The sequence below is a fragment of the Camarhynchus parvulus genome, chromosome 8, assembly GCF_901933205.1.
Source record: "Camarhynchus parvulus chromosome 8, STF_HiC, whole genome shotgun sequence".
NCBI lineage: Eukaryota > Metazoa > Chordata > Aves > Passeriformes > Thraupidae > Camarhynchus > Camarhynchus parvulus.
This window is the reverse complement of record NC_044578.1, coordinates 16,051,936-16,078,251: the sequence shown is the minus strand read 5'-3', so window position 1 is coordinate 16,078,251 and position 26,316 is coordinate 16,051,936. Positions and strand designations below refer to the sequence as shown.

General features: G+C 37.4%; 1 protein-coding gene across 1 annotated transcript in view; it reads left to right on the top strand.

Annotated features, from left to right (window-relative positions):
* The first annotated feature begins 8,639 nt into the window (after nucleotides 1-8,639).
* Nucleotides 8,640-26,316, top strand: part of HFM1 (helicase for meiosis 1) — a 32,522-nt gene continuing 14,845 nt past the window's right edge. Inside the window, 19 exon segments of the mRNA XM_030953473.1 lie at nucleotides 8,640-8,819; nucleotides 10,245-10,343; nucleotides 10,645-10,766; nucleotides 12,168-12,474; nucleotides 13,221-13,486; nucleotides 14,931-14,978; nucleotides 16,299-16,369; nucleotides 16,849-16,981; nucleotides 19,180-19,331; nucleotides 19,670-19,747; nucleotides 19,891-20,052; nucleotides 20,479-20,679; nucleotides 20,766-20,854; nucleotides 21,519-21,562; nucleotides 21,654-21,755; nucleotides 23,010-23,155; nucleotides 23,570-23,664; nucleotides 24,446-24,579; nucleotides 25,285-25,332. Coding sequence (XP_030809333.1) covers nucleotides 10,273-10,343; nucleotides 10,645-10,766; nucleotides 12,168-12,474; nucleotides 13,221-13,486; nucleotides 14,931-14,978; nucleotides 16,299-16,369; nucleotides 16,849-16,981; nucleotides 19,180-19,331; nucleotides 19,670-19,747; nucleotides 19,891-20,052; nucleotides 20,479-20,679; nucleotides 20,766-20,854; nucleotides 21,519-21,562; nucleotides 21,654-21,755; nucleotides 23,010-23,155; nucleotides 23,570-23,664; nucleotides 24,446-24,579; nucleotides 25,285-25,332 — 2,269 coding nt within the window. The 5' untranslated portion in view covers nucleotides 8,640-8,819; nucleotides 10,245-10,272.

Here is a 26,316-nt window from a genome sequence, read left to right as displayed (position 1 = left end):
AGACTGTGAAAGACAAATTCCTTTTAATCTTTGGGAAACAGATGACAAGAAGCAGTAGTAACAACCTTGATTAAAAGCTTGGAGTACATTTGGGGAAATAGAAATTTACTTTTGAAACATGAAATACCTGTAAGTCAATGTAACCAGATCTTTCTTTTGGTGCCGGTGCTATAGAAGCTGGGGCTTCAGGGTCCAGATGCCCCTCTCAGGAGCCCCAGCCACTCTTGGAGTCCTTTCCTATGTTTTTTGGGGTTTTTTGGTTTTTGGGTTTTTTTTTTTGAGTAAACTTCCTCTGCTTTTCTGCTGTCTCCTGTTTTACTGCAGAGTTGTTATTGTGGTGATAGATCTCAGCTCCATCAGGATAACTGCCTTGTGACTCTGCTCTCCTCTGCCATCTGGAAAGCAGTGGTTGGAGCTGATTGGCAACATGATAAATATGTACTCTAAAATGGCATGATTGCTGGGCTTTGTCTTAATATTTTAGTGCATTTCTCTTGTTCACAGTCCAATTTTTAATTACTATTATTTAAAAATATACTGTGAGTTTTAGTTAATTCTATAGATCTGTATTCTGTACCCTGTGCACAGGTGATAAAGATTCTTCTCCATACCTATAGAGTAGCTATGAGGAACACCTTTTTTGTGAATTTTTTCCTTTTTTTCTCTCTTTTTTTTTTTTGTTAAGAAGAAATTTATCCTAACACTGTTTTCCTTGGTACTCCTGCTGTTACCATTTCTATTGCCCAAGGAAATGTTTCTACCTCAAATCCCTCTGCTTCCACAGTCTATGCACAGACTGTGAATATAGGCCATAGGCCACACTTTGGAGAAAACAGGAGGGTGGAGGGAAAAGTTACAGGTCTCAAAAAGGGGGTGACTTAGTGAACTTTAATGGCTTTTTACATGAAGCAGCTCAGGTTGGGGATTCTTACAGCCTCCTTGGTCATACCATTCTGGCTCTGTAGAGGTTAAGTCAGAATAAAGTGCTAAAACAAGGAGACAGGAGATGGATTTCTATTTGTATATGTATAAATAAAAATACTGTCTGAATATAATGAGAATTTTATCTGTCAGCAACTTCTCGACAAAGAAAATAAGACTTTTTATGAAATAATTTGTTTTCACATTGGGTATTTTGTAGTCAGCTTATGAAGACCAAATGTTAAAGTCAGTTGCCTAGATGTTGCAAATCTAGCTTGTTTAACAGGAAAGCATGACACTTAAGTACAAAGAAGTAATGAATGGCTACAAAACACTTGAAATTCACACATTATAACATTTAGCTATGCTATAGCATGCTAACTTACTTTTTGTAAGTTAGTATGACTTGCAGAAACATTCTATTAAGGCATGGGGTTTTCATATTTAGTTTCTTTCATACGAAATTAAATAGTTTCAAGACCTATATAAAATCCACTCCTGCAATTCAATGTTATTAGCATGAGAACAATTTTTCACTTTTAAATAGTGATTTGACTTTTTGGCTTTTCTTGCAAATGTGATCCAAACATCACTGATGTCACTAGAAATACTTTGCTTACTTCTAGTGGGTATTTGGTTCCCAAATATAGTGGGTTTAATTCCTTTGCATGAAATAAACATTTGGACAAGAGCACAAATGACTGTATTCTCTTGTAGCTAGGGGAATGCTGTGATTTGGTTAGGGGGGGTCTCACAAGTCTAAGGTGATTTTCCTGAGTCAAACAGTGGTATTGGCATATATGTGCTCTTTCTACATAAGGTTTAATTATTCCAAAGAACTTTAAATGGTTTTACCCTCAAAGAGCTGGTACAGGCTTGGATCACAAAACCCAATAATGGAGTAACTCATAGCTTTCACTCATGAGATGGGAGATGTGGACTGAAATCACTTCACAGAAAGGGAAGGGGTCTTAAGTGAATACTGTAATGCTGTTTGGTAAAATGAGAAGGGAGAACCCTACCATGCTTCACAGTACTGGGCTAGACTTAATAAATTCCCAAGTCCTCTTTAGAAATACATAGGAAGCCAGGGCTTCCAATTTTCTACAGAATGTTTCAGCAGAAAACACACATACCACCTTCCAGAAGAAGACTCACAAAACTGTCAGACCATTATGACACCCTGAATTATTCTGTAGACAAAGTCCAGTGATCATTCCATCTTTTCTTTGTGTATTTAAATGTATTTGTCCTCTTCTGAACATCTTAACCCAAAATTTACCAATAGGTCTGTATGGTCTGAATTAATACATGAAAGGGTTGATTAGTGAATAGCTGGACTAAATATGCAAATTACAAAGTTTTCTTTGAGGCTTTATATGAGAAGATGTTTTAAAAACTTTATCAATGTCAACATGTCAGACTGCATTTCTCTGTGAAATCTTGAAACTGCTCTTTCATCTATGTTGTAAACACATCAACAAGTATGTAGAATGTCTTGACTTTGAAATGCTGTCACCTACTTTCTGTATCGTTGTCAGTAGTCAGCTTGTTATAAAAGTGTTTCATATCTAACTCTGTTTCTTTTGGTAGTGTGTCAACATACTGCATTTTTCAGCTGTGCTCCTTGCTGCCTCTTCCATTTTTATCAAAAATTCTGTGTGACCGAAGTTTTTCTTTGCAACATGTTGATATCTCAGGTTCTCCACTGTCACCAAAGCAGCTGTGCTACTTTGAGGATAAGTTGAGTCTGTGTAAACCATCTTCAGTGTTTTGTGCCAAAGTACAGTGGGATTTTGTACTCAAATGTTTTTGTGATGATGAGAGTCTCCAAGCTTCAGTCATTGTCTTTACTTCTTAGTTTGGAAGTTTCCCAGAATGTGTTCTATTTAGTACTGTGCCTACTCCTGAGATGCTCAGCTGTTTGGAGTTCACAGTTTGCTTGGAACAAACCCATCTGGTGATGGACAAGTTCTTTAATGTGAGTGTACTCAGACATTCTATTCTGCTGTTTCTCATATAATTTTTTTGTTTTGTTTTGGGGTTTGTTTTCAGAATATATCAGGAACAATTGCCTCAAGTGCCCCAACTGGAATCTGAACATCTGTATTGAGTTACTGCATTCCAAAATGTAAGACACTTGCTACTTTAAAATTTTGAATTATACTGTTTCACAAGGATTTTCAGTTCCAAAATACAATACGGCTGGAATTTACAGTGGTACAAATTTGGTTGAGTTGGGAAAAAATATTCTGTTCAAATGCCTTTGAGACTTGTGCAATGGAATTGCATAGATTTGCAATGAAGGGCAGTGAGCCCATGGACTGTGATGAAGTACTGAACAGATAACTTAACCATAGAATCCTTTAAGTTGGAAAAGACTTTTGATATCATCAAGTCCAACTGTTAACTCAGCCCTGCCAAGTCCACCACTAAACCATATCCCTAAGAACCATGTTTGCAGACATTTTAAATCCTCCAACAGATGGTCACTCCACCACTTCCCTGGGCAGGCTGTTCCAATGCCTGCTAACCCTTCCCATGAAGAATATCCAATCTATGCCCTGTCTGGTGCAGTTTGAGGCCATTTCTTCTTATCCTTATCCTTATATCAGATACTTGTGTTATTCTTGTGTGTTGTTGCGTCTTGCTGCATCTACAAGAGAACAGTTTCAAAGGTCAAGTCATGTTGAGTTCCTACATCAATTTGGTTCCAGTGCTCTAAAATACAATTTCGTAGTATCTGATATGAGTCAGGAGGGTTGACTTGTGTCCATTCCATCATCTGCAAGGATGCACAATACTTCTGCACTTGTACTTTCTGTTGTGTATTACTTGCACTGCAATAATATCCCAATGACCTCCTCAGGACTAGATCACCTTGTCTTGTACCTGTGTACAAGACACACAGTTTTGCACTTAACCTTCTTATGATGTATCAGTAAATATATTATATTATCAAGCATTGAATTAGTACACTTAAAATCATAAGGCTTAAGGCAGTGATCATGAAAGTTGAAACAGGGAGAAAATATAAACTTTGAAGAATGTATGGTTTCTACCTTAATGCAAGGAGAATAAATTTCATTTTTGAAGAAAGATCAGTGCATGAACTTGTTTCCTCCTCTATCAGTGTAGATCACATTCCTGATAACTAACATATCATAAAGAAACATTTTCTAGTTATGGTATGTTTCAAAACCAGGTTGACACGAACCAGAGATCAAACAAAATCTGTATACACGGACCTACTTTGAAAGAGTGAAGGATCTGTAGGGTGTTCAGATCATATAGTCTGCAGAAATTTAATTGGCATATTGTTGCTGTTTAACTTAAAATGCACAGCATAGCTACAGTATGGAGGATTATTAGAAATAACTGACTAAGTAGGCTGTCATTCTAGGAAAGAGAGTTTCAAATTAACAGAATTATCTTTGGAATACATATGTGTCTTAGCCATGACTACATCAAGCCATTAATCATACTGGCTGGACCCCCCACACTTTGCATATGGATCACACTGCTGCTTTAAACACTCTTTGTGGTTGAGTTGTTTTATTCCACCTTACTCAGTATAAATTTAATAGTTAGGATGTGAAGGCAGAAAGTGAAGATTAAGTTTTCTAGAAATATTTGGATGAGCATTTCAAAGAGAACAGTACCTAAAATATTTGTTTGGGTTTTTTTCTTCCAAACAAAATGGAGCGGACACAAAGCCAAGGAAATAAATTCCCTTGAGGAGGAATCAGACATATAGTTGGTAAGTGGCCATAGTATCATGGTTTCCTCAAATCATTGTTTGCCAGAATAATAAACCTCATTTGAAAAAATGTGAACTTTCTTGGGAAATAAAAAAGCTATGTGTAAAACAAAATATATTCTAAACATTCATTATATATCAGACCTGTATTTTCAAAATTCACAAATTTTCATCTGTTACTTGACTACAGACAAATATTTATTTTTTACAAATGAAAAAATTATTCTAGGGAAATAATCTATAATTTCCTAGTACACTTAATCTGTTTAAAGGAAGAACTCTAAAAAAGTGCTACTTTTCAGGAGTTCTGGATATTTTTAAATTATAGAATTCTAATTCCCAATCCAAAGCAAGAAATCTTGCTGACAGGAAACATTTTCAAAGGGCATGAACCATTAGATGATCTGGAATCCAGATGTTAGCTGTATAGCTGAAAGCAGAATTGATTCATAATAATTTAAAACAAAAAGCATAAACAATAAGAGCATTTGCTGTATTTCTGTTGAGAGCTGGCTTCAGCAAAATAGTTCTAGCTTAAAAAAATCTATTCCATCTCTACCTTAAAAAAAATATATTGTTGGAATTGACAAGATGAAAATAGCCAGATATTTTCCAAATCAGGGGTTGCAGATATAAATTTCAGGTTTGTCATCTGTGCAAAAGCAGACTCCATGGACACTTTTCAGTGAGACATTTTTGTCTCATTTTTAAGGGAAGCAGCAATGAGTTGGCTTCTAGGAGGTGCATTGCAAAAGAGCAAACATCACTGCAGCATTAATCTCGTTTTCTTACCTTCTGTGTATGTCTTATTTTATCAGCTGAGCATTTGAATTAGATAAACAGGAATTGTAAAAGTATCAGCTACGTGAACTATTAAGTCTCTACTCAATATGGTATCCCCTTTGTCTATGTGCAAAATTGCTATTGTCTCTAATCAGTATAGGACATAAAATAAGTGTGTGTATGTGACAAGATTTGTTCAGGGTGGGGTTGTAAATGTGGAATGTGCTTGCTTTGTTAATTTGAAGCATGAGCCTAATACTATACATAATGAAAATAGTTCTTCCTTAGTCTGTACGGGAGGGTTCATCTCTTAAAAGTGTTAAAAAGAACCCCAAAACGTGTATGGGTAAGAAACTGAAAAAGGAAACAAAGGTAAAAAAGTACAGAAAAGAACACTTTCTCCAACTCACCATGAAAAAACAATAGTGCTAAAATTATTTTCGTTTAGCCGCACAAAAATCAGAGTTAGGAGCTGAACTGGGCAGAGCAGCATGTGCGGGCGAGGGCGGCGCCGCCCCCCTCGCGTGTGGCGCCGGGCGCGGCGCGCCTGGAGCCGGTGGGCCGGGCACGGCCGAGGGCTGGCGGCAGCGCCCTGGGAGCCGCGTGTGCCGGGCACGGCCGGGGCTGGCGGCGCGCCCTGGGAGCAGCGTGTGCCGGGCACGGCCAGGGGCTGGCGGCAGCGCCCTGGGAGCAGCGTGTGCCGGGCACGGCCGAGGGCTGGCGGCAGCGCCCTGGGAGCCGCGTGTGCCGGGCACGGCCGAGGGCTGGCGGCAGCGCCCTGGGAGCCGCGTGTGCCGGGCACGGCCGAGGGCTGGCGGCAGCGCCCTGGGAGCCGCGCTCGCTGGAGCGCCGGGCCAGCCCCGGGGCGGACACGCGCAGCGGGACTGCGGCGGCCCCGCGGGAGCGCGCTCAGCTCCCCAACACCCGGCCTTGAAACACTCGTGCACGGGAGTAACTTCAGGTGTTGGTGTAAAACCATCAAAGCCAACATGATAAAATGGAAGGAATTTCCGTTTTCCTCACCTAACTACGTAACTTCATTTTTGCTGTATTTCCGTTTGTATTTTATTTTACTGGAAAAGGTTACAGGTGCAATTTTTTTTAAATTATTGAGTTTTACAATTTCTTTAATAAATTAATGATTGCAACCACCTCAAGCACTGATAAAAGTCATGCAGTTCAGGGGTTGCCTGTGATTTCATGCCTTCTAACATTTCCCAGTGATTTCTGCCATGAGGAAGGGTGCTTTTAGAGACCAGTGGTGTTGTCGCGTCTCAGAAATTGTGGATAAAGCTCAGAAAGGAAACTGAGAGAAGTCAGCACCAATTGTGAGCTCACATCTTCCTACTTTTCTACCCTTAATTTGCTGATTTGTTCAGTTTGTAAGTTCTGGAGAAAACTGAATGTTCTAACAGCCCTGTATTTAGCAAGTATGGAATTATTCTGTTCTCATATGGATCACTGACCAATGTCTGGTGTTCATGATTTTCTAGTTGTGTTGCTCCAGAACACGCAAGTTTATGACTTAGTATGTGATCTCCATGAGCTGGAAAGACTCAAAACATATGGCAGATCAGATGTTAGGCTTGGGGAAAATTAAAAATTAAACTGTCTCAGAGCAGTTGAGAGACTGCTTTGCTATATATTTTATGTGATTTGTGTGTGTGTTGAGGGAGATGTCACCTAGGGAAAGGAATCGAAGAAAAAAATAGCTTTAAAAAATGAACTGTTTGTATTATGGCTTTAAACATTAAAGTCTGGTCAGCTAAAAGCAGATGTTGTGAACTAAGATGGAAACTTGCCTGAGGCCAGACTCAAAGAAGGCATTCACTAATAGTAAGAAGGAAAAATGCTTTCTGGTTTCAGAATTTATTGTAAGCAAAAAAATGAATGCTTACTGCATGCTTATGCACAAACATTTTCCCACTTGTATTCAGATTACTGAATAAGATTGATGGTTTCAGAATCTAATTTCAGACAATGGGTTCATTATCAATCCTGATTGTATTCTAAACTCCTTATAAAATCTTTTGCTATTCTGTGCTGGCCAAGATCCTGTCACGTTGAAGTAGGAATGAAGTGCTTCTCACCTTTGGCTGTCTGCCCAGTAATTAGATGGGAAGGTGGGTTAAAGCATCTAAATGTGTGGTATAAAAATCGGAATAGTGTAATATGACACAATTCGGATGCAAGTCTTTTAAAAGGGGGAATAAATTAAAGGAAAGACATGAATATATACTAGATAGTAAAAATACACATAGTATTTCTTGCATTGACCTGGGTCTTAATTGATCTGGACTTGGACAACTTGAATGAACAGACATTACGTAAATATACACAATGTCTAAGAATTTGAAATGGAAAGTTAAAAATTAATATTTTCAAGAAAGAAAAACCAAAAACTTGATTAAATAAAAATTATTTATGTTAAAATCAATCAATATTTGAGAAAATATTCTCCTTTTCATCTATTTATGTATGAGGAAATACATATTTACAGTAGCTGCCTCTATAGTATTTGTTGAATGTCATGAAGCTTTGAACCAGCTTAAAATTTAGACTTTCTTAGACAGTTGTGCCATTTATTTAAAATTTGCTAGTTCAAAAGGTATGCTCTAATGGCAAGTCCAGAATTTTATGTTGCAGTATTTCAGGGAGGAGCAAGGTAAGTGACCTAATTCTGCGTTTTGCAAATACTTTGTCATATTGTTTCAAGTCATATAACTTGAAGAATTTTATTGTACCATTTGATAAGCAAGGAAAAAAACCTTATTATTTTCAAAAATCCCCTAAAAGGATCAATATTTTCGCTATCTTTATTTCTTCCTCCAGGAATAATTTTCCTAACTGAGTTGTATGGCTCAGGAATCAGCTGCCTATTCTAATTTCCATCAGCGTTGAAGTGAGTAAGGACTTCTCGAGAGACTAATTCCCAATAAATCCATTCTTGGACAAGCTCTAAATCCAGCACCAGTGGAGTGTCTGCACATTCCTCTCTGGCAGTTTTTATGGGGAATTTAGGCCAATTCTTTCCCATTAGAGGATCTCCGAGTAGGGGGTTTGTCAGGTGCTGCTCCCGGGCCGCCCCTCAGAGGGCAGGCAGCGGGCGTGAGGCGGCCCCGCGCCCGCCATTTCGCTTCGGCGGGAGCGCCGAGCCCCGCAGCGCCGCGGGAGCCCCTGAAGGAGGGCCGGGCCCCTGAGGGCAGCGTGGGAGTCCCTGAGGGCAGCGTGGGAGCCCCTGAGGGCGGGCCGGGCGCGCACAGTGCGGGGGAGTCGTGGCCGCCATCGCCGCTTCCGCCGGCCCCGCTGAGGCGGCTGCAGCGCGTGACCCTCCGCGGCCGCCATTTTGCGCGGCGTAAGTGGCGGGAGCCGCTGCGTTCTCGTTCCTCGGTGGAGGGAGCGGCGGCCTGGCCGTGAAGGGCCTCAGGGCCTCGCAGGGCCCGGGGAGCCGCGGCGTGAGGCGGGGATGCGCTCTGCGCCGCCGGGGCACCGGGCACTTGCGGTTTGTTTGGGTCAGCACCCTTAAAGGTTGTGACCTTCACTTTGGGCCCCTGGAGGGAGCGCTGTGAAGAAATAAGTGTACTGAGGAAAAGGATTTGTTTTAGGAGGAAGGAGGTGAAAAGTAAAGTGGCTTCAAAACTGAGCAAATTCCCTCGTGGCCTGCAATGTTTGTAGTAAGGTGTTTGTTAAAGCAGATACATGAGGGAGGTCTTTGCTCCCAGGATTTGGCAAACACCTCTCAGTAAATGTGATTCACTGGTCTGTGCTGCTCCTGCGAACACCTACTCCCTCATTCTGCCATCTGGAATATGCATTTTCCCTGTGGAATCCAACAGCATTGAGCGTGTGGAAAAGACTCTTTGTTTCCTGGCTATCTTGGAAACGTTTTGGGCTCCTCCCCACCACTCCCACACCTGCCGTTTTTTCTTTCTTCTTTTAATTGTTAATTAAAATAATTTTTGGGGTAACAGTATAACTTTATTTTTTTAGATAACAGTATAATTTTGTTTTGCAAAAACTTGACAGACTGTGATCATAACAAAAGAATTGGAAAAAAAGAATATTGGCTGCAGTTGTATAAAATCAGAAAATATGCTGGGTTGGAAGGGACTCAAGGATCATCAAGTCCAACTCCTGGCCCTGTGCAGGACACACCAAGGCTCACACCCTGTGCCTGAGAGCATTGTCCAAACACTTTTTGAACTCTGTCAGGCTGGTGCTGTGACCACTGCCCTGGGGAGCCTGTCCCAGTGCCAAACACGCTCTGAGGGAAGAGCCCTTCTCTAATGTCCATCCTAAACCACCCCTGACGCAATTTCAGGCCACTCTCTTGGGTCCTGTCACTGGCCACCATAGAGAAGACGTCAGTGCTTGCCCATCTCTTCCCCTCATGAGGAAGTTGAAAAATGTGGTGTGTCCCCTCAGTCACCTCTTCTGTAGCCTTCTCTAGGTTGAATTTTAGCATTATTATTAGAATTTAAATACTAACATAAACTTTATCTGGATCTTCATTCCTACCCACTTTTTCTTCCCAGATATGTCATGATAGTAAAATGTTGCTTCAAGTGCTGCCCTATAGGGCTTTTTTAGCGGAAGGAACAGGAACCACATTATATCAGGAGAGAGATTCTCTATTTGAAGAAGGATTAAGAGTGCAGTCAAGAGCTCTAAAATTAAACAATATAGAAATTGGCACTTACAACTAATAAACTTTGTATTGCTTTAGCCAGTTCAAGTCTAGTAATTGCAGTTTTACATTTTCTTGTGCTACCCTTTGCAGACTAAGAGACTTCACATTTGATCTAAAAATGTTCAACTCTGCAGACATGGTCTTTTCACTGGATAATTTATTTTATGAAAAACCAGATATGAGACAAAGGTAAATCTTTATTATTATATATATATAATTTTTTTCCAAATTGAATAATTTTGCAACAGTGGTTTTTTTTATGACTCACATTTTCGTCCACTGATAGAAATGTGTGGCTAGACATTTCTGGTTCCATAACCCATACTTTGAAATGTTTCTCCAAGCACATTCAATGATGCAGGTGTATCTTAGGGCTATGAGAAATAAGGGTTAGCAGAAGTTAGGTTATTTATGACTAGTGATTTTGAGCTAATTGTTGTGGAGGGTGCTTAAAACATGCTTTTACCTCACATTTGTGTGTTAAAAATAGGTGTCTGGAAAATGAAGATCGTAATACTTGGTTTATTGCACCTGCTCCAGCTATTGCTGAAATTCCAGCTGCAGAGGATTTACAGAGGGAACTGGAAAAAAGCTCAGCTAACACTCATATGGGTAAAGTATCAGAGAATAGAATCACAGAATCATTGCAACTGTTGGAAAAGATGTTTAGGATGATCAAGTGCATCCATAAACTCACAACTGCAAAGTCTGACTAGTGTCAGACAATGTCAAATATTACTTGACATTGATACTAAATTACTCAACAAATAATTAGTGTGACAGATCATTCCTCTTTTGCTGTGAAATATGAAATATTCTAGGTATGCAAGTAGAGACAAAGAATGTATTTGAGTTGAGAATGATGGTGTTAGATGTGCCAGGAGCATAGCAGTCCTCTTTAGGCATAAACATGCCACAAGTTTGCTGTGCAGAAGTGTGCAAGGTAAGAACTATAATCAAAATTTCAGTTACTGCACATTGTTCCACAAAGCATTGTAACACAGTGGGAAGTGGCTGTAAGAGCATAATGTTGTCGCATGGATCTGATGGCCTGTCTGCCACCCAAGGAACAGAGTGTTTATATGAAACTCAATTTTTCTTCCCTTTTTTGGGGCTTTAATCAAATGGATCAGATGGCCAAATTTGAATCTGGTCGTTAATTGCTGCTAAGTGGCATATTCCTAGACATTCAGTATTATCTTAAGGAAATTTATTTTAAAGAATGTCATTTCTTTATCTCTGTCAGCTAGATCTGTGCATTTATTAGCTGCTACAGAAGGGGAGTTTTTTTCTGCTTTATGCAGAAATAATTCCATTAAGAGCTACTTATTCAAGCAAGCTTTTTGATGTTTTTAGAATTTGCTGGGGTTATGCCGCAAACAGGGCATTGTAATTTTGAGTTTCTAGATGGATAACATTGAAAATAAGACAGCAAAATAGAGCTGTTGTTATCTTGTTGCATTTAGTTGCTTGTTTCTGTTTGTGCCTTTCCCTTCCTGTTGCCAACAGCAATGCTTGTTGATCTGGTCAGCCAGATCAGGACACTGATTCTACTGAGAATTAACCCTGCAAAATGTGATAATTAACCAAGAAGGTTATGAAACCAGCCTGTCACCAACATCAGCAACTCTGACTGTTGAGATTGCAGTGGTTATGTCAGCTGTTTGTAGCAGGAACTTCAAGCTTGGTCATTGTGTCATTTTTTTAAAAGACCATCTTTATTCTGGGACAGGGTGAAGAGTTCTGTCATACAAACTATTTTGTAGTTCTGAAGAATAGTTTTTATCCTTTATTTTTAGGAAAGAAAGAAAGGGACCTTATTTTTATAACTTTTTAATTGACAATGCTTGCATTACATTAGTTAGCATGAATCATAAAATACACACTAAAATTCTTGCAATAAGATAGAAACATCAGTTTGTATAATAGATGTGAATTTGGCTGATTCTGTGGGAAAGGTACTTGATTAAATAACTGTGAATAAGAATATGAATATTAAATAATAATTTATCATTTTTGTAGGGGGGAGCAAGCATGAGAAGTTTATACAACAATGTAAGAGCAGCACAGAGAAAGGAGAAGATAAATCATCAACACCTGTTCATTTTGGCATAGCCCCTGAAAAGGAAGTCCTACAACTAAGTCTAGGAGAAAGAGATAAAATTAGTTTTCAGCATGAAAATCTGAAAGTGGTTTCATGTTTTCTCTCCTTTGATGAAAATAAATCTAAAAGAGTAATAGATTTTTTTCAGCAACCACAAAATAAAACATTAAGTGAAAACAGTGATGATGAGAGTGTCCATTCAACATTAAGAAAAAGGTATGTGTCCAGTCAACTCAGACAATTTATCACTGGTAGAATCATATTATTTTAGATAAATCTCTTGAACACAAGTTTGGGATCCTTCAACTGAAGGTACTTTAGCAGGCTCCAGATGCTAATTCTTCAGTGTAAGGAAAAAAAAATGTTTCTTTTTGGCAGTATTTTAGTAATTTAATTAAATGTGTCCTGAGCTCAGCCTCATTCATGAGAAAAGTAAGCATCAGTTTGTTGCTTAAATTTTAAATAAGTCTTTAGATAACAAAGCTTTTGGAAAATACTGCTCTGAATTCTTTATCTGCATGGTGACAAGGAAGAGGGCTGAGATAATTTGCTTTGCTGAGCAGAGGTCAGCTGGTAAGGAATACCTTGAGCAGTTCTCAGTGTGATTTCAGTGCTGCCTGGGAGGAGAGATTTTGTCAATAAACTGCTCTTCTGTGTCCAGCTCCTCCCATTCCTCAGAACCTGGATGTCTCTATTGGTTTTAATTATGCAGAAACTCAGAATTAATCTGCTATTATGAGTCAGAGCCCATCTGCACAAGCAATTTATTCTTTCATGTTCTTTATGGAATGAAAGTGAAGTTAAAATGTATCTTGAAAGGAGTCTTTAGGTCAGGTTAAATAAAATTTTACTATTTATCTTACTAGTTCTGCTGCTAATACAAATGTGTATCTAGTATTTATCAAATATTAGATAAACTGTAACATTACAACAAGTTAATGAAAATTTTGGATCTTTTGCAGCTTATTTAAAAAGTCTGGAAATGTGCATAAAAATACAGAATTTAAAGCTGGTTCTGTTGATGTGAAAGAAATTGGTACTTACTTAAATACAAGTGAAAACATGAAAGAAGTGATAAAAGAAGGTTTTTTGAGAAATAATCATCATGCTTCAATAACTAAAGACTCAGATTTTACTTTGCATAGGGTAAATAATGAGGAGATGGTGTCTGACAATGGAATTAAAATTCAATCATTTTCTAATGCTTCAGAGATTCTGGATGTGACAGGTAATTATTTTTACGCTATTTCAAGAAAAATAGTCCATTGTCTGTCTTTGGTATATAATAATAAAGGGTATCCAAGATCTGAGGTAGAGTGAAGAACATTTTCCCACCAGCTCAAAGTGAGATAATTGGCTAAAATGGATAGAATGTATTGCAGTCCTGTGGAACTTGATTGCATTGTTGTTTAATATGAACTGGCTAAACAATTTATGAAGAAGATTCACATTTTCAGAAGCGCTAAGACATGTAAACCTGTTTGAAAATGTCATTTCACATCTCCTCAGCAATTTGAAAAAAACCAGCCTTGTCACTTTGTGTGGTAAAGAGTTTCATCTTCATTTGAAAACAGAAATTGAAAATTAAATGTCTGTTTGTGGTGTGGCTTATATTTGTATCTTTGTAGAAATATATTTTAAGTAGGAAATACCTAGAAAATGGAGGGAAGTGGTGAGAATTTGATGAAATTATAAAATCCGTGGTTTAGAAATTATTTTTGGCTTTTAATAGTCTTTAACTAAGTGCAGTTTATTTCTAGATTTTAAACTTTTTGGGACATGACACACCTGTGGAATGTACCTTATATGCGTGACTACTACAGAAATATGGAGTAGAAGATTAGTTCTAGCAGAAAAATGTAGGGCAGAGCAGTGGCTTAGGATGGGATTTGGAAGCAGGTCAGGAATGAAAAGCGAGATTCCTGTCTGATTGCCTGGTGATTCGATTTGTGGGTGAGGGGACAGCAGTGGGTACCGTTCACTTTGCCTTCAGCAAGGGTTGTCATCCCACAGAGTGGTTGGAAAGCACTTCCACAGCGTTCTGGTACCCACGTGGGGCACTAGGAGTGCATCAGCCACTGCCTGGTGTAAAAGTGGTTGGCCAGGCTCAGAGGGTGATGGTGAATGGGTCACACTGCCCATGTGCCAGCAGCAAGGGGAGCTCTGCAGCAGGGGGCTGACAGCAATCTCATCAAATTCAGCAGGAACAAATCCACAGTCCTGCCCCAGGGAAAGAGAAGAGCCCCTGGGTTCCTCTGGGATGGTGTGACTGAGGGCAGCTCGTGGAGAAGTGCCGGGGGCCTGGTGAGCAGCTTGCTGAACTTGACTGAGCAGTGTGTCCCTGCAGTAACAAAGGTTTAGAGAAGTGATTATCCCTTTCTTGGCACTTTTGAGACCACAACTAGATACTGCATCAAGTTTAGAGTCTCTGGTACATGCAAGATACCCTTAAACTGAAGTGAGTTCATCAAAAGGCCACCACTATGGCCTTTTTAAATGATGAGCTAGTGACGTCCCTGCCCTAGCCCAAATTCTCCTTTCTATCACGTGGACCTTGTTGCAGCCTTGAAGCTCCTTACAGAATACACAGCTTGGGGTCAGGAAGATACTTTTCATGGTTATTGGTTGAAAATAAATCTTATTTTATAAATGTACTATTTTTACTTCTTTAGGAGCTACAGGAAGAAAATTGGAAATTTTGAGGGCTGTTACAGAAATACGTATCCTTGTATTTGCTGGATCTGGTTTTCCTGATTTTATTACAGTGCTTTTACATTTGCAAAATTGCTGTGTTTGATTTGTAGCCATAGAAATTAATGCATTACATTGTAATAGTTTCAATTTGTAGCATAATGCTGGGAATCAAATGTTCAATAGGTGTTTCTTTTGACTTCCAAAGCAAGACTGAAATAAGACAACTTGTAGATCATTCATTCCTAAGAAAGCTTGTTCTTATTTCACATGTTCAAATTTTATCCTCAAAACTTTCTTTTTAAAATATAAAATGTAAAATTTTAATTTGCATAATATATATTTCAGACATTTTCTATGCAAACACACATGTATCTCCATACACTTTAAATAAAGGAAAAATTAATTCTTATTTAGGCTTATAAGAAAACTGTATCTTACCTTCTGTCCCATTTTCTTAGAAGAAAATTAATTTAACGTATTCCTTGTTGGTCTGTACCTGTGTTGTAGTGTGCCTATACTGTATTTCCATTATTTAAGCAGATTTTACCATAATTTTCTTTCTTCTTGGCCCTGCCTTGAACATGAAATATAATCAAGTATTCGTCTATATCTGTCAAACTTCTGTGTTTTTTACACACTCTTCAATATTTTGTTTCTAGGAACCTGTCAAATGGTAGGTTAAATATCAGGAAGAGGAAATGTCTACATTTAGGCACCTTAAATTCATGTAAATTGCTTTAAAAAGTCACGTTTTTCAAAATTAGTAAGGATTCCATTGTTGTGAATATACCAATTAAGGATCATTAATGCTTTGCAGTTTAAAAATAAATCACTTATTTAGAGCAGGGGTTTTAAATAGGTATTTTTATGTTATTGTTATGTCTATGCATACAGACATAACAATAACATAAAATACCTATTTTATTATGCTAAATATTTTGTATTTGTTGCATTACAAATAATATATGACCACTGACACCTTAGATAGGCTAAGAGCAGTGTTCTGCTTGTTCATGTATCTGGTTTGTCCCTTGCAGCTTCACATTCCATGACTGTCTGCCATGCCATGAAGCCTGTGCCAGGGAGGAGGTTCTTGATTATTGGTATAATCCTGAGACCTCTCAAATAGGTTGTGGTTTTTTTCAGTGATACGGAATGTGTGGCACACCAAGAATCTAAGACTACTGAATAATTTAAGAGGTTACTTTTGAATAACTTTTTATAAGCCTGTGTAATATTGTGGAATGTTTTAATTTTGCATTTAGATTTCAAGGACAAGATGCATTTACATTCCTACAATTTTATAATTTATGCTCTCGTATTTTAAATTCCTTAATGCTCTCAAGCAACCCAATTTAGAAGTATTTTTAAGGAGTTCCCATATTTTAACTATGCACAGTCAAAAGCTTTGGATGATGTAAGTATGGAACATAAACTGCAGCTGCAAGTAGTGCTTTGTAGATAAATTTAAGTGGGACTTTGATATTCAGAGCATAAAAGGAGTTAGAAAACTATAATATATCTAGAACTTCTTCAGTGAATAGTTAATCAGAGTTGTGCTTAGCTGGAAGAAGAGACCAGAAGAACTTTAAAAGGTGTTTTTCTCAGTTTAAAATACTTTTATGTTAAGATGAGAATTATATTTATGCATACAGATTGGTAATATATTTGCAAGGAGGAGGAAGGGTGGGTGAGGGAGTGACATGGGTAAGTGACACTGTGAAGGAGGAAAGAGGGAAGAATCAATCTTGTCAGAGGAAAATGAGGGAGCTTGACATGGACACACTTGGCTTCTAAGATGGTGAAGGATAAAATATGTGGAAAGGAAGCACAGTAATGCAAAGCTTTCATTTGTCATTATTGAAAACTTAACAGGACTTGGCAATTCTTTCCTAGCTTTTATATACAGATAGGAACTTTGTGATCTGTGCTCCAACTGGCTCTGGAAAGACTGTAATGTTCGAACTAGCTATTACCAGATTACTCATGGAAGCCCCACTGCCTTGGTTAAATATTAAAGTTGTTTACAGTAAGTATTATGCAGCTTTAAATATTTTGGTGACAGAAAAGAAAATATCATTCTGGGAATGCGGAGATCTGGAGTGAGTCCAGGAATAATATTGAGATTAAATACATTAAGATATCACAACCTGCTTCATTCTTCAAAAAGTTGATTTAGTGTTTATTTGTGGTACCATTGTAACTATTATTAGTATTTAGCAGCACTTTGTAGTTGTAGTATTCAGCATTGCCTATACAAATAAAAATTAGGAAATCCTGTATAAGTTTGTCCTCCAAGAAGGCGAGATGTACACAAAAAGGTAGGAGGAGGCAAACGAAATTAAAACAAATTCTTAGTGTGTGGTTTCTGGCTGACACTATCTTTTGTATGGCTGGCTGTTGCTCTCAGATGAGGATCAAATTTTCCAGTATTCACTTACCTGGCAAAGTTTCCTGCTGTTTTCTGAATACTACGCCAGAGGCACCAGAACTGTGATCTTCATGAATTCAACTGATCTGTGGGGAGATATGAAAATACTTGGAGATACTCACACCAGTTACACTTTTTTTCTTTCCTTTCCTGGAGAACTGAGTTAATACTGTGTGAATTTGATTCAATTGGTGATTTTTTCCTAGTCTTAATTTATTTGTACCTGTTTGTCAGCCTTGCTATTAAAGGTTTTATCCTTATATTTACAAAAACTTCATATTTTTTTTAAATTCCATTTTGTTCAATTTCTTACAATAAATCTAGTGTTGCTTTAGATTGTACTGTGTATTGTAAACTGATCTTAGAAACAGGCATGTGCTACAGGCTCTCTGTCAGCTGGACCAGGTTGAGTGTATGGTGACAAGTTTCCACTTGTCTTGGTAGAATTGCTACAACTTGGTTGGTTGGAACTGGCAGTAAGGAAGCGGTTAGGTGCTAGTGCAGTTAAATCTGCTGACCTTTCCAGATTCCACCATGATGGAGAAGGAGACTTGTCAGTTTTCTGAATGTTGGAACAGAGGTGGTAACCAGACCATGTCCTGCTGGTGTGAGTGCTGGTGCCTGGTTTGTCAGTGGCCCCATAAATGTGCATTAGCTTGCAGTAGTTCTGTGGAGTTGTTTTCCAGTAGCTTTACATGGAAGGACTGGTGACTGTAGTTGCAGGAGCAATCACTTGCTTTTCTCATTCTTGCATTGCTGAAGATGATTAGCTTTGTGATTTTGTGAATTACTTGCTGGTAGCTTAATCAGTTTGCTGGAGCTAATTATTTCTCTGATACTCTTATGAGATTTTACACCTCTTTCTGAAACAGAGACTGGTTCCTTAAATTTCTTCATTTTAGAGGTCATTTGTGAGCTAATATGCAGAAATTGTTCATATTCCAGTGCCTCTAACTAACCTAGAATGTAATCACTGCAAGATCTATTATACTAGGGCTGTTTAGGGCTCTTGCATAGATTGCCTCTTTCACTTAAATCACTGCATTTTCCATATAGATTAATCATCTAGTATAGCCTTACATGTATTGTTAATATCAGTCCTTATTGTCCTTATGTCTGATTTCTGGGAAAAAAGAGTCTGCAATTGTACAGGGTGTATTCTCAGGAAAAAAAATACATAAGTAGATTGTTTTAGGACTCTGTTCATGAGAACTGCTACCTGCTGTGTTAGCTGCTTCATATGACCCTACACCTAACTGTACATTTGATTTTGATAGAGTACCAGAAGAAATAAAGGTCTGTCTCTTGCTCTTGGATGATTTCTCACTTATACTTTGTTCTCTGAATGCAGAGTATTCAAATAATTCTGAACTGAGAAAAGGTTGGTATTTGTATGATCTTCCATTAGAAAAGATGTATTTCCTGTGGTTTCTTCCATCTGTGAGAAAACCTTTGATAGCTGAATGATTGTTTCCATGTGGTACTGCAAAAAAAAATCAAACCCAACAGGATAAAGGATTAAGAGAGAGCATAAATAATCTTAATTAAAGGGTTCTGTTTCTGCTTGCTGATGGGAAGAACTAGGGCCCAAAGCTCAACATTGATTGTGCACATGGAGCAGGATAATAACAACAGTAACATCAGTTACAGATTTTATGGTTCTGGAAGCAAAGCAGAAGATTAGGGATATTAAATTCGAGAAGGCATCTTACTAAAGAGCTTATGGCATACATTTCTAATACAGTTGAAGATTTCGTTTTCCTGATTTAATTCTCATTATTTGGTATTGTTTTTAGTGGCTCCAATAAAAGCTCTATGCAGTCAGCGTTTTGATGACTGGAAAGAAAAATTTGGACCTATAGGACTCACCTGCAAGGAGTTGACAGGAGACACACTGATGGATGATTTATTTGAAATACATCATGCTGACATTATTATCACTACACCTGTAGGTTTCATTCCCAGTTCTTACAAGAACTTAGAATAAACAGACATAAGCAGTCCTCTAATTGTATGCTGCAAGGACTTTTTTTTTTTGGTAATAGACAGTGATTTTATGATCCTTTTGTTTGTCTGCACCCTGCTGTACACACTCTCAGTTCATATAAACAAAAGTTAGTAATATAATAATGTGCCAGATGAAACATAGATGGCATTAGCTTGAATTAATTTGTTTCTGTTTAAAGATTTATTAAAGTTTAGGCATGTCTCCATGTACTATAGTTGTGGCTTGTGTTGGCATTCAGCTTCTGTTGTTGTTTTGATGTGTTGGTTTTTTCCTCCAAGGAAAAGTGGGATAGCATGACTAGAAGGTGGAGAGACAACTCTATAGTCCAGCTTGTGCGACTGTTTCTCATCGATGAGGTAAGAAAATGAGTGAGGATTTATGCACTGCTTTTGTATCTTTTGTGAAGATAAAAGGAACCTTAGAAAATATTAAATGTATTTAGCACATGTCCAGATTGTAACTGGAAAATATTTAGCACATCTTTTAAAATTCCTGATAGGTACACGTTATAAAGGATGAAAGCCGTGGCGCAACTTTGGAAGTAGTAGTCAGTCGGATGAAAACTATTCAGTCTTCTCTTTGGCGTCACTTAGAGAAACATGACACTGTTCCTCCCTTGAGATTTGTAGCTGTTTCTGCAACAATCCCAAATACTCAAGATGTAAGAGTTACATTTTAACTGTATTTTGATTGGTGGAGTTGTGTTATATGAAATTTGTCTGGAATTACAATTTTAGATTGATAGCAAAATAGTAATTTTTAAGCTGTCATCTGACGACAGCTATGAGGTTGCTGCTAATGTAAGATTACCTTCAACCATGTGGAAATGTCAGCCATGTATGGACATGCTTCAGTTTTAAATTTCTGCTTGTGATTTTTGCCTCTTACGTACAAATCACAACAGATTTGAGATTTCAGTCCAAATATTGGTTCTGCAAAAAGCAGACCCTCACCTGTGGTTTTAAAAGATAAAAAAATGTGTTGGTAGTTTACACGTGAAAAAAGCTAAGTTAATTATTCTGTGATGCTATTAGAGCTGGAGCATAATTAAAAGAAATTTATGTTTTCTGTTCTACTTTTTTTAAAGATTGCAGAATGGCTTTCAGATAGTAAGATGCCTGCTGTGTGTCTGAAAATAGATGAGGATCAACGACCAGTGAAGCTACGCAAAATTGTGCTTGGTTTTCCTTGCAGTGACAATCAGACAGAATTCAAATTTGACTTAACTCTTAACTACAAGATCGCTAGCATTATACAAACATACTCGGAGCAAAAACCAGCACTTGTGGTACAGCAGCTTTTTTTTTTTGTGTGTGTGTTTGAAATTATTTCTTTCTTGAAAGTGCTGATTCAAAAAATATCTTTTATTTATAGTTTTGTGCCACAAGAAAAGGAGTGCAGCAAGCTGCTTCTGTTCTTGCAAAAGATGCTAAATTTCTACTGAGTATAGAACAGAAACAAAGGTATTTTTCTATTTAAATTGGAAATAAGTGTTTGTACATTTTAGTAAACCTGTGATATCTGTGGAGAAAGCTGTTGAGCTAATACAGTTTCTAGCAGAGGAGTATGGAACAAAATCATCATCACAGTTGACATTCTTTTTAGTAAATTGGCGCTCTTCTTGGGAAGTTTTATTTTCTTCTCAGAGTTTTAGGATACCTTTCACAAACATTAAGTTGTTTCTCAAAGCTGCTTTCTGAACATAAAAATGCTAATTATTATGGCCCTCTGAGACCTTGTAATGCAAAGATTAAGCATATGAATAGTTGATTTGGATGTGACTTTACTAATGTTTTGAGTTGTCTTTACTTTTTCAGATACTGTTAATAAATACAGCCATATTAATTATTATTTACTTCAGGGTTGCCTAGTCATGGCAGCTGCGGAAGCTACTCCTGGCTTTGGACCTAAAATATGGTCTTATTTGCTATATGTGAACAACACATAAAGACTGTTGGTTGTCACTTGGAAAGATGTCCAGGCTCAGAAAACTGCAATAGCTGCCCAGAGAGTCAGTCTGTTCTCTCTGTGAGGATGGGAAAGGTGGTGGTTGAAAATAACCAAAGAATGTATATTTTTTAATTTGTTTTTTTGTTGTTGTTGTTGTTGTTTATGTGTGTTGCATAGATTACAGGGGTTTGGAAATTCATTGAAGGACTCCAAACTGAGAGGTAAATATAACCTACAACTTCTCTGTTCTGTGATTGAATTTTTGCTTGAGAAAACCTAGTCAAATGATGTATATAATAATTTTATTATCAGACCTTCTGACGTATGGTGTGGCTTATCATCATGCGGGTATGGAGATCTCAGACAGAAAAATAATTGAAGGAGCTTTTACTGTAGGAGACTTGCCAGTACTTTGTAAGTAAAATTAACTTAGCCAAAATTTCATTTATGTATTCTGAGAAGATTGCAGTTTGGAAGTAATATTTTATGATTCTATAGTTTGCTTAACCTTTGGAAGTTGTGAAATCCAGGTGAAGGTGTTTTTGTGTTTCACATGTACTTTACCCTGTGAGCCTACATATGCACTGTTACTAAAGACCATAGATCTTCCTTTCACCACACATGGAGGTCATCCCCGTCCTATGTCCATGTAGGTCTGGCCATGTCTGTTTCCTTTTCCTAACATTGAACCCTCCCACTGAGGTGGAGTTCTGTGCTAGTGAATCTTTCCTCCAAGTTTCCAAGGTGTTTTCTTTGCAACTGTGGCTTCCCTGAAGGTAATTGTCTACATTTATGCATCTTAGGTGGGCAGGATGCTATTTTCAAATTCCCATGCAAGGTGTTGTGACTGATGGGGAGGTCCCTAAGAAATATTCCATCTGTTGTTATGTGAAATGAGACGGGATCTGAGATGTGATTGTCTCATCTCATCTGGGCTTTCTTTTCCTGTAAAAAAAAGATCCAGATCCTATGGGGAATTGTCTGTGTGGCTCATATACAACACTAAATGATTTGTAGATTCATTTCTAAAAGAACTGGAAATTCCAATAATCCTTTGTTTTCCTAGCAGAATAGTAATATCAGCTGGCCCATATGACTGGCTTTCTGTGTTGAATTCTTGCCACTCCATATATTCTCTGGAGAAAGTGAATTAGGAAACATGAATGTAAGATTACTTGCCACATACTTGACTAATGTTTTCTGTGGGATAGTATTGGTGGTGGTTCTGGTTTGGTACCATGGATATAAACAATGCTAATGACTTAAAAAAATATATCTTAATACTGACCACTACTAAGCAAGATGAAGCCATGGCTCTATTCAAATACAGACCCTTGAAGAAATAAGAGTAAGGTTTCTCTGTTTGTGTCTGTTATATTGAACATGGATCATATTCTGGATTATCTCCAAATATAAAGGAATGTTTAAGTAAAAGTATCTGGGATGTAATTTGTTAAAGAATATGAGGACAAATGAATGCTGATGATCACATACATGGAAACTGTTATGCAAGTACTTGTCTGTAATCTAGATCATTTCTTTGTGGTGCCCACTGATTCCATTAGAAACTAAGAACTCTTAGGCATCAAGAGTTAAGTTACCTATTTGCTGCTTGATTAGAGTCTGCCAGACATTTTGATGGTGTTCATATACTTTGATCTGATGTAGTTACTACTAGCACCTTAGCTATGGGAGTCAATCTGCCTGCACACCTGGTGGTTATAAAATCCACAATGCATTATGTTGGAGGAGTGTTTCAAGAGTACAGTGAAACTGATATTCTGCAAATGATTGGGAGAGCTGGAAGGCCTCAGGTAAGTCAATGTTTTATTGTATTGATGCTGTCTATAGGCCAATTAGGAGAAGCTATTCTTACAGAAGAAAGTACAATGCCAGGAATTTTACTGCAGCATTTGGCTTTTAAAGGGTTATTAATACTTAAAATACTCCTAGGTAACTTTTCTGTTGAGAAAGAAATCTGTTTGCTTTTGTATTGTCCATCAAAAATCACTGCTTCACCTTGCAGTGGAAGAAGATCTGAAGATTAAATTTGGGTTACATAGTGAATGAGGATTAGGGAGAAAGTAGGAAACTAGCATACAATAGCCATTTCAGACAGGATTTTGAGAAAAGAGTTTTAGTAGATTCAGCAGATATGTGATGCATGTTCAACTGTGGTTTTTTCTAAGAACTAAAGAGCAGCTTTTATTTGGGGTTCTATTTTTCAGTTTGACACTACCGCCACAGCAGTTATTATGACTCGTTGCAGTACCAGGGAGAGATATATACAGATGTTAAATGGTGCTGATATAATAGAGAGCAGGTAACTAAGTATGTTTTTATGAGACTCTGTAGATAGTAGCTAAACTTCATTGTGTCTACAGAATGTGCTTTTCTTCATGTGGGTTTTAGGCTGCTGCTTTTGTCTATTTAGAAGAAATCAAGAAAGAATTAAGGAAAATAAAGCCAAGCTATTCAGTAGTTAATGGTCTTTTGTTTTATTAGCCAAAAGAATCTTTAGGACATCTTACGCTCAAAAAAAAAAGTTTTAGATTGCTGCTGGAAAACTGAGGAAGCTGGAAGAGTATTTATTGCAAAGACAAAAGGCAGGAATTGATTGCAGCCCATGTCTCTGAATTTCTAGATGATAGAGTCTGGAAAATACTAGACCTGTATTTGCTGTTAAGAGATTCTCATGATAAATATGTGGGAAAGTTAGGACTTTTAAAGGTAAAATAGAAAATTTTTACTAATTTAATTTTGTTAATGTTAAATTTTTCAAATATATTTAGAATGTCAAGAGCACAGAATGTCTGTGCTGTAATTTTTAGATGTATGTAACTTTGTTTTCCGGTAAATGTGGAACTTCACAGTTGACAGTTTATTTTTGCTTGCTAGGCAGTATGCCGTAATAAACAAATTACATTGTTGATTACTTACATAATCCTTACTGTGTTCTATCGATTTCACTGATTAGAGTGAACAGTTGTGGTTTGGGGGGAGGGGTTTGTTTGATTTTGTTTCTTCCCAAAAATTAGTTTTGGCACTTTTTATTTTGCTCATTGGTAAATGTCCTAAACTCTTGTTTTCTTTTTTTGTGCTAGCTTGCACAGGCACCTTGTTGAACACTTAAATGCAGAAATAGTGCTACATACTGTCACGGATGTCAGTGTAGCTTTGGAATGGATACGATCAACATTCTTGTACATTAGAGCCTTAAAAAATCCAACTCACTATGGTTTGTTTGGTTTTACTTTTTTAATTCATCTAACTATGGCATTAGGATATTACTTGTTTCAATAGTTTTCTTATGGACTATTATTTCATAATGTGATGAAAACAAGATGTGCAATGTGGCCTGTAACATTTTGTTCTTTAGCATAAGCAGTGGGAGTTTCAGCACGGTATAACATTTAAAAACTGTGAAGAAGCCATTTACGGCTTCACAATCCATTTCATTTTATCTTAATGTGCTGGACCATATTTTTGTTCCTGCCCACTTGCTGTATGCCTGATTTTGAAGTCATTGGGTAATTGCTGGAGACAATTTTTTATAAGGATTTATAGCTGGAACATAGCACATCTAGTACTTGAATGGATGTTACGATTTAGGTGGCTTCCTATATTCCAAAATAAGAAAACTGTACCTGGAAGTTTCTGCTGACGTTTCTGAAACTTTTAGGATTCCAGTGTTTTACATGGAGGAATGTCTGCAGCTTTTACCTTTGCACATTTGTTCTAGCAGCCTCTTACTGATACTTAGATAGTTACACCCTGTAAGACTCCTGACTTGTTTGCAGTATAATAAATATTCCCACATATTACACTTTGGGGTATTTATCTGCTTCGTAAAAATCAGCAAATCAGTTTTAATGGGTAATGACATTGAGGAGGAAGTGTATGATAGTAACAGGTTAAAACAACTTTTGTCTTTGCCATCAAGGTTTTTCATCTGGATTAGATAAAGTTGGAATTGAAGCAAAATTACAAGGTAAGTGGCTTCTTAGCTTTTTTCAGTTACAATTTAGGGCATGTTCACCCATGTTTGTTATCTATATCCATTAATTTCAATAGATCCACTTGCAGAACAAATGTAATTTACTGTGTGTTATTTATTTTATTTTGTTATTAATATTTTCAAAATACTATTGGTACCTTTTAACTGGTAGAAAAATTTTTCTCCTATAGAGAAAAGTAATTAAATTCCTTTATGTACCTCATCTCCATATATGTGCTCAGAAATATGGAGCAGAACGCTTTAATTTTGATTGTTTGTCATTCTTCCTGATTTTCCTTTGATTGATCTCACTTGCTTTCATTAATTTCTGTTATTATGCTTTCAAAAAACTTCTTTTCAGAAAATGTCATCTTCCATTCATAAATTTAGCCTTGAAAACAAAGGATACACAATGTAAACATCTTTGCCTTGTCCAGAAACAATTTAAAATTGCATGAGTTAAAGAGGCTTTTTTTGCTAAGACTTGAATATTAACCTTTTAAAAAAAAAAGGTTTAGACTCTGTTATTAACCTTTTTTTAAAAAATATTGCATTTTAGCTATTTGCAATTCCATTAGAAAACATACAGTGGATAAAATCACTTGGGAATGGATGCCTATGAACTTTAAATACAGAAATAGCATGCAACTCTTTAGGTGGTTTTGTTTTGTTAATTTATTTTAATGTAAGTTTTCTGGTACTTTAAATGTTAGTATATTTATAAAAGAGTACTTGCTATCAAGTTCTGCAAATCTACAAACACAATTTCCTTTCTTCAGTCAAAGTCCTCATGTCCATCCAGACCTTTTGGAGCTAAAATATCCGGAGGGAAGGTCTGGTCCATGGAAACATGGACAGATAAAATGCCCAGAAATTTGTAGAGCTTGTACTTGGACTCCACTTACACGTTTTTAACGTAACTGTGTAGGAAACGTTTGTGATTGATTTTGGGCTTGGTGGAATGATGCTGAGGCTGTT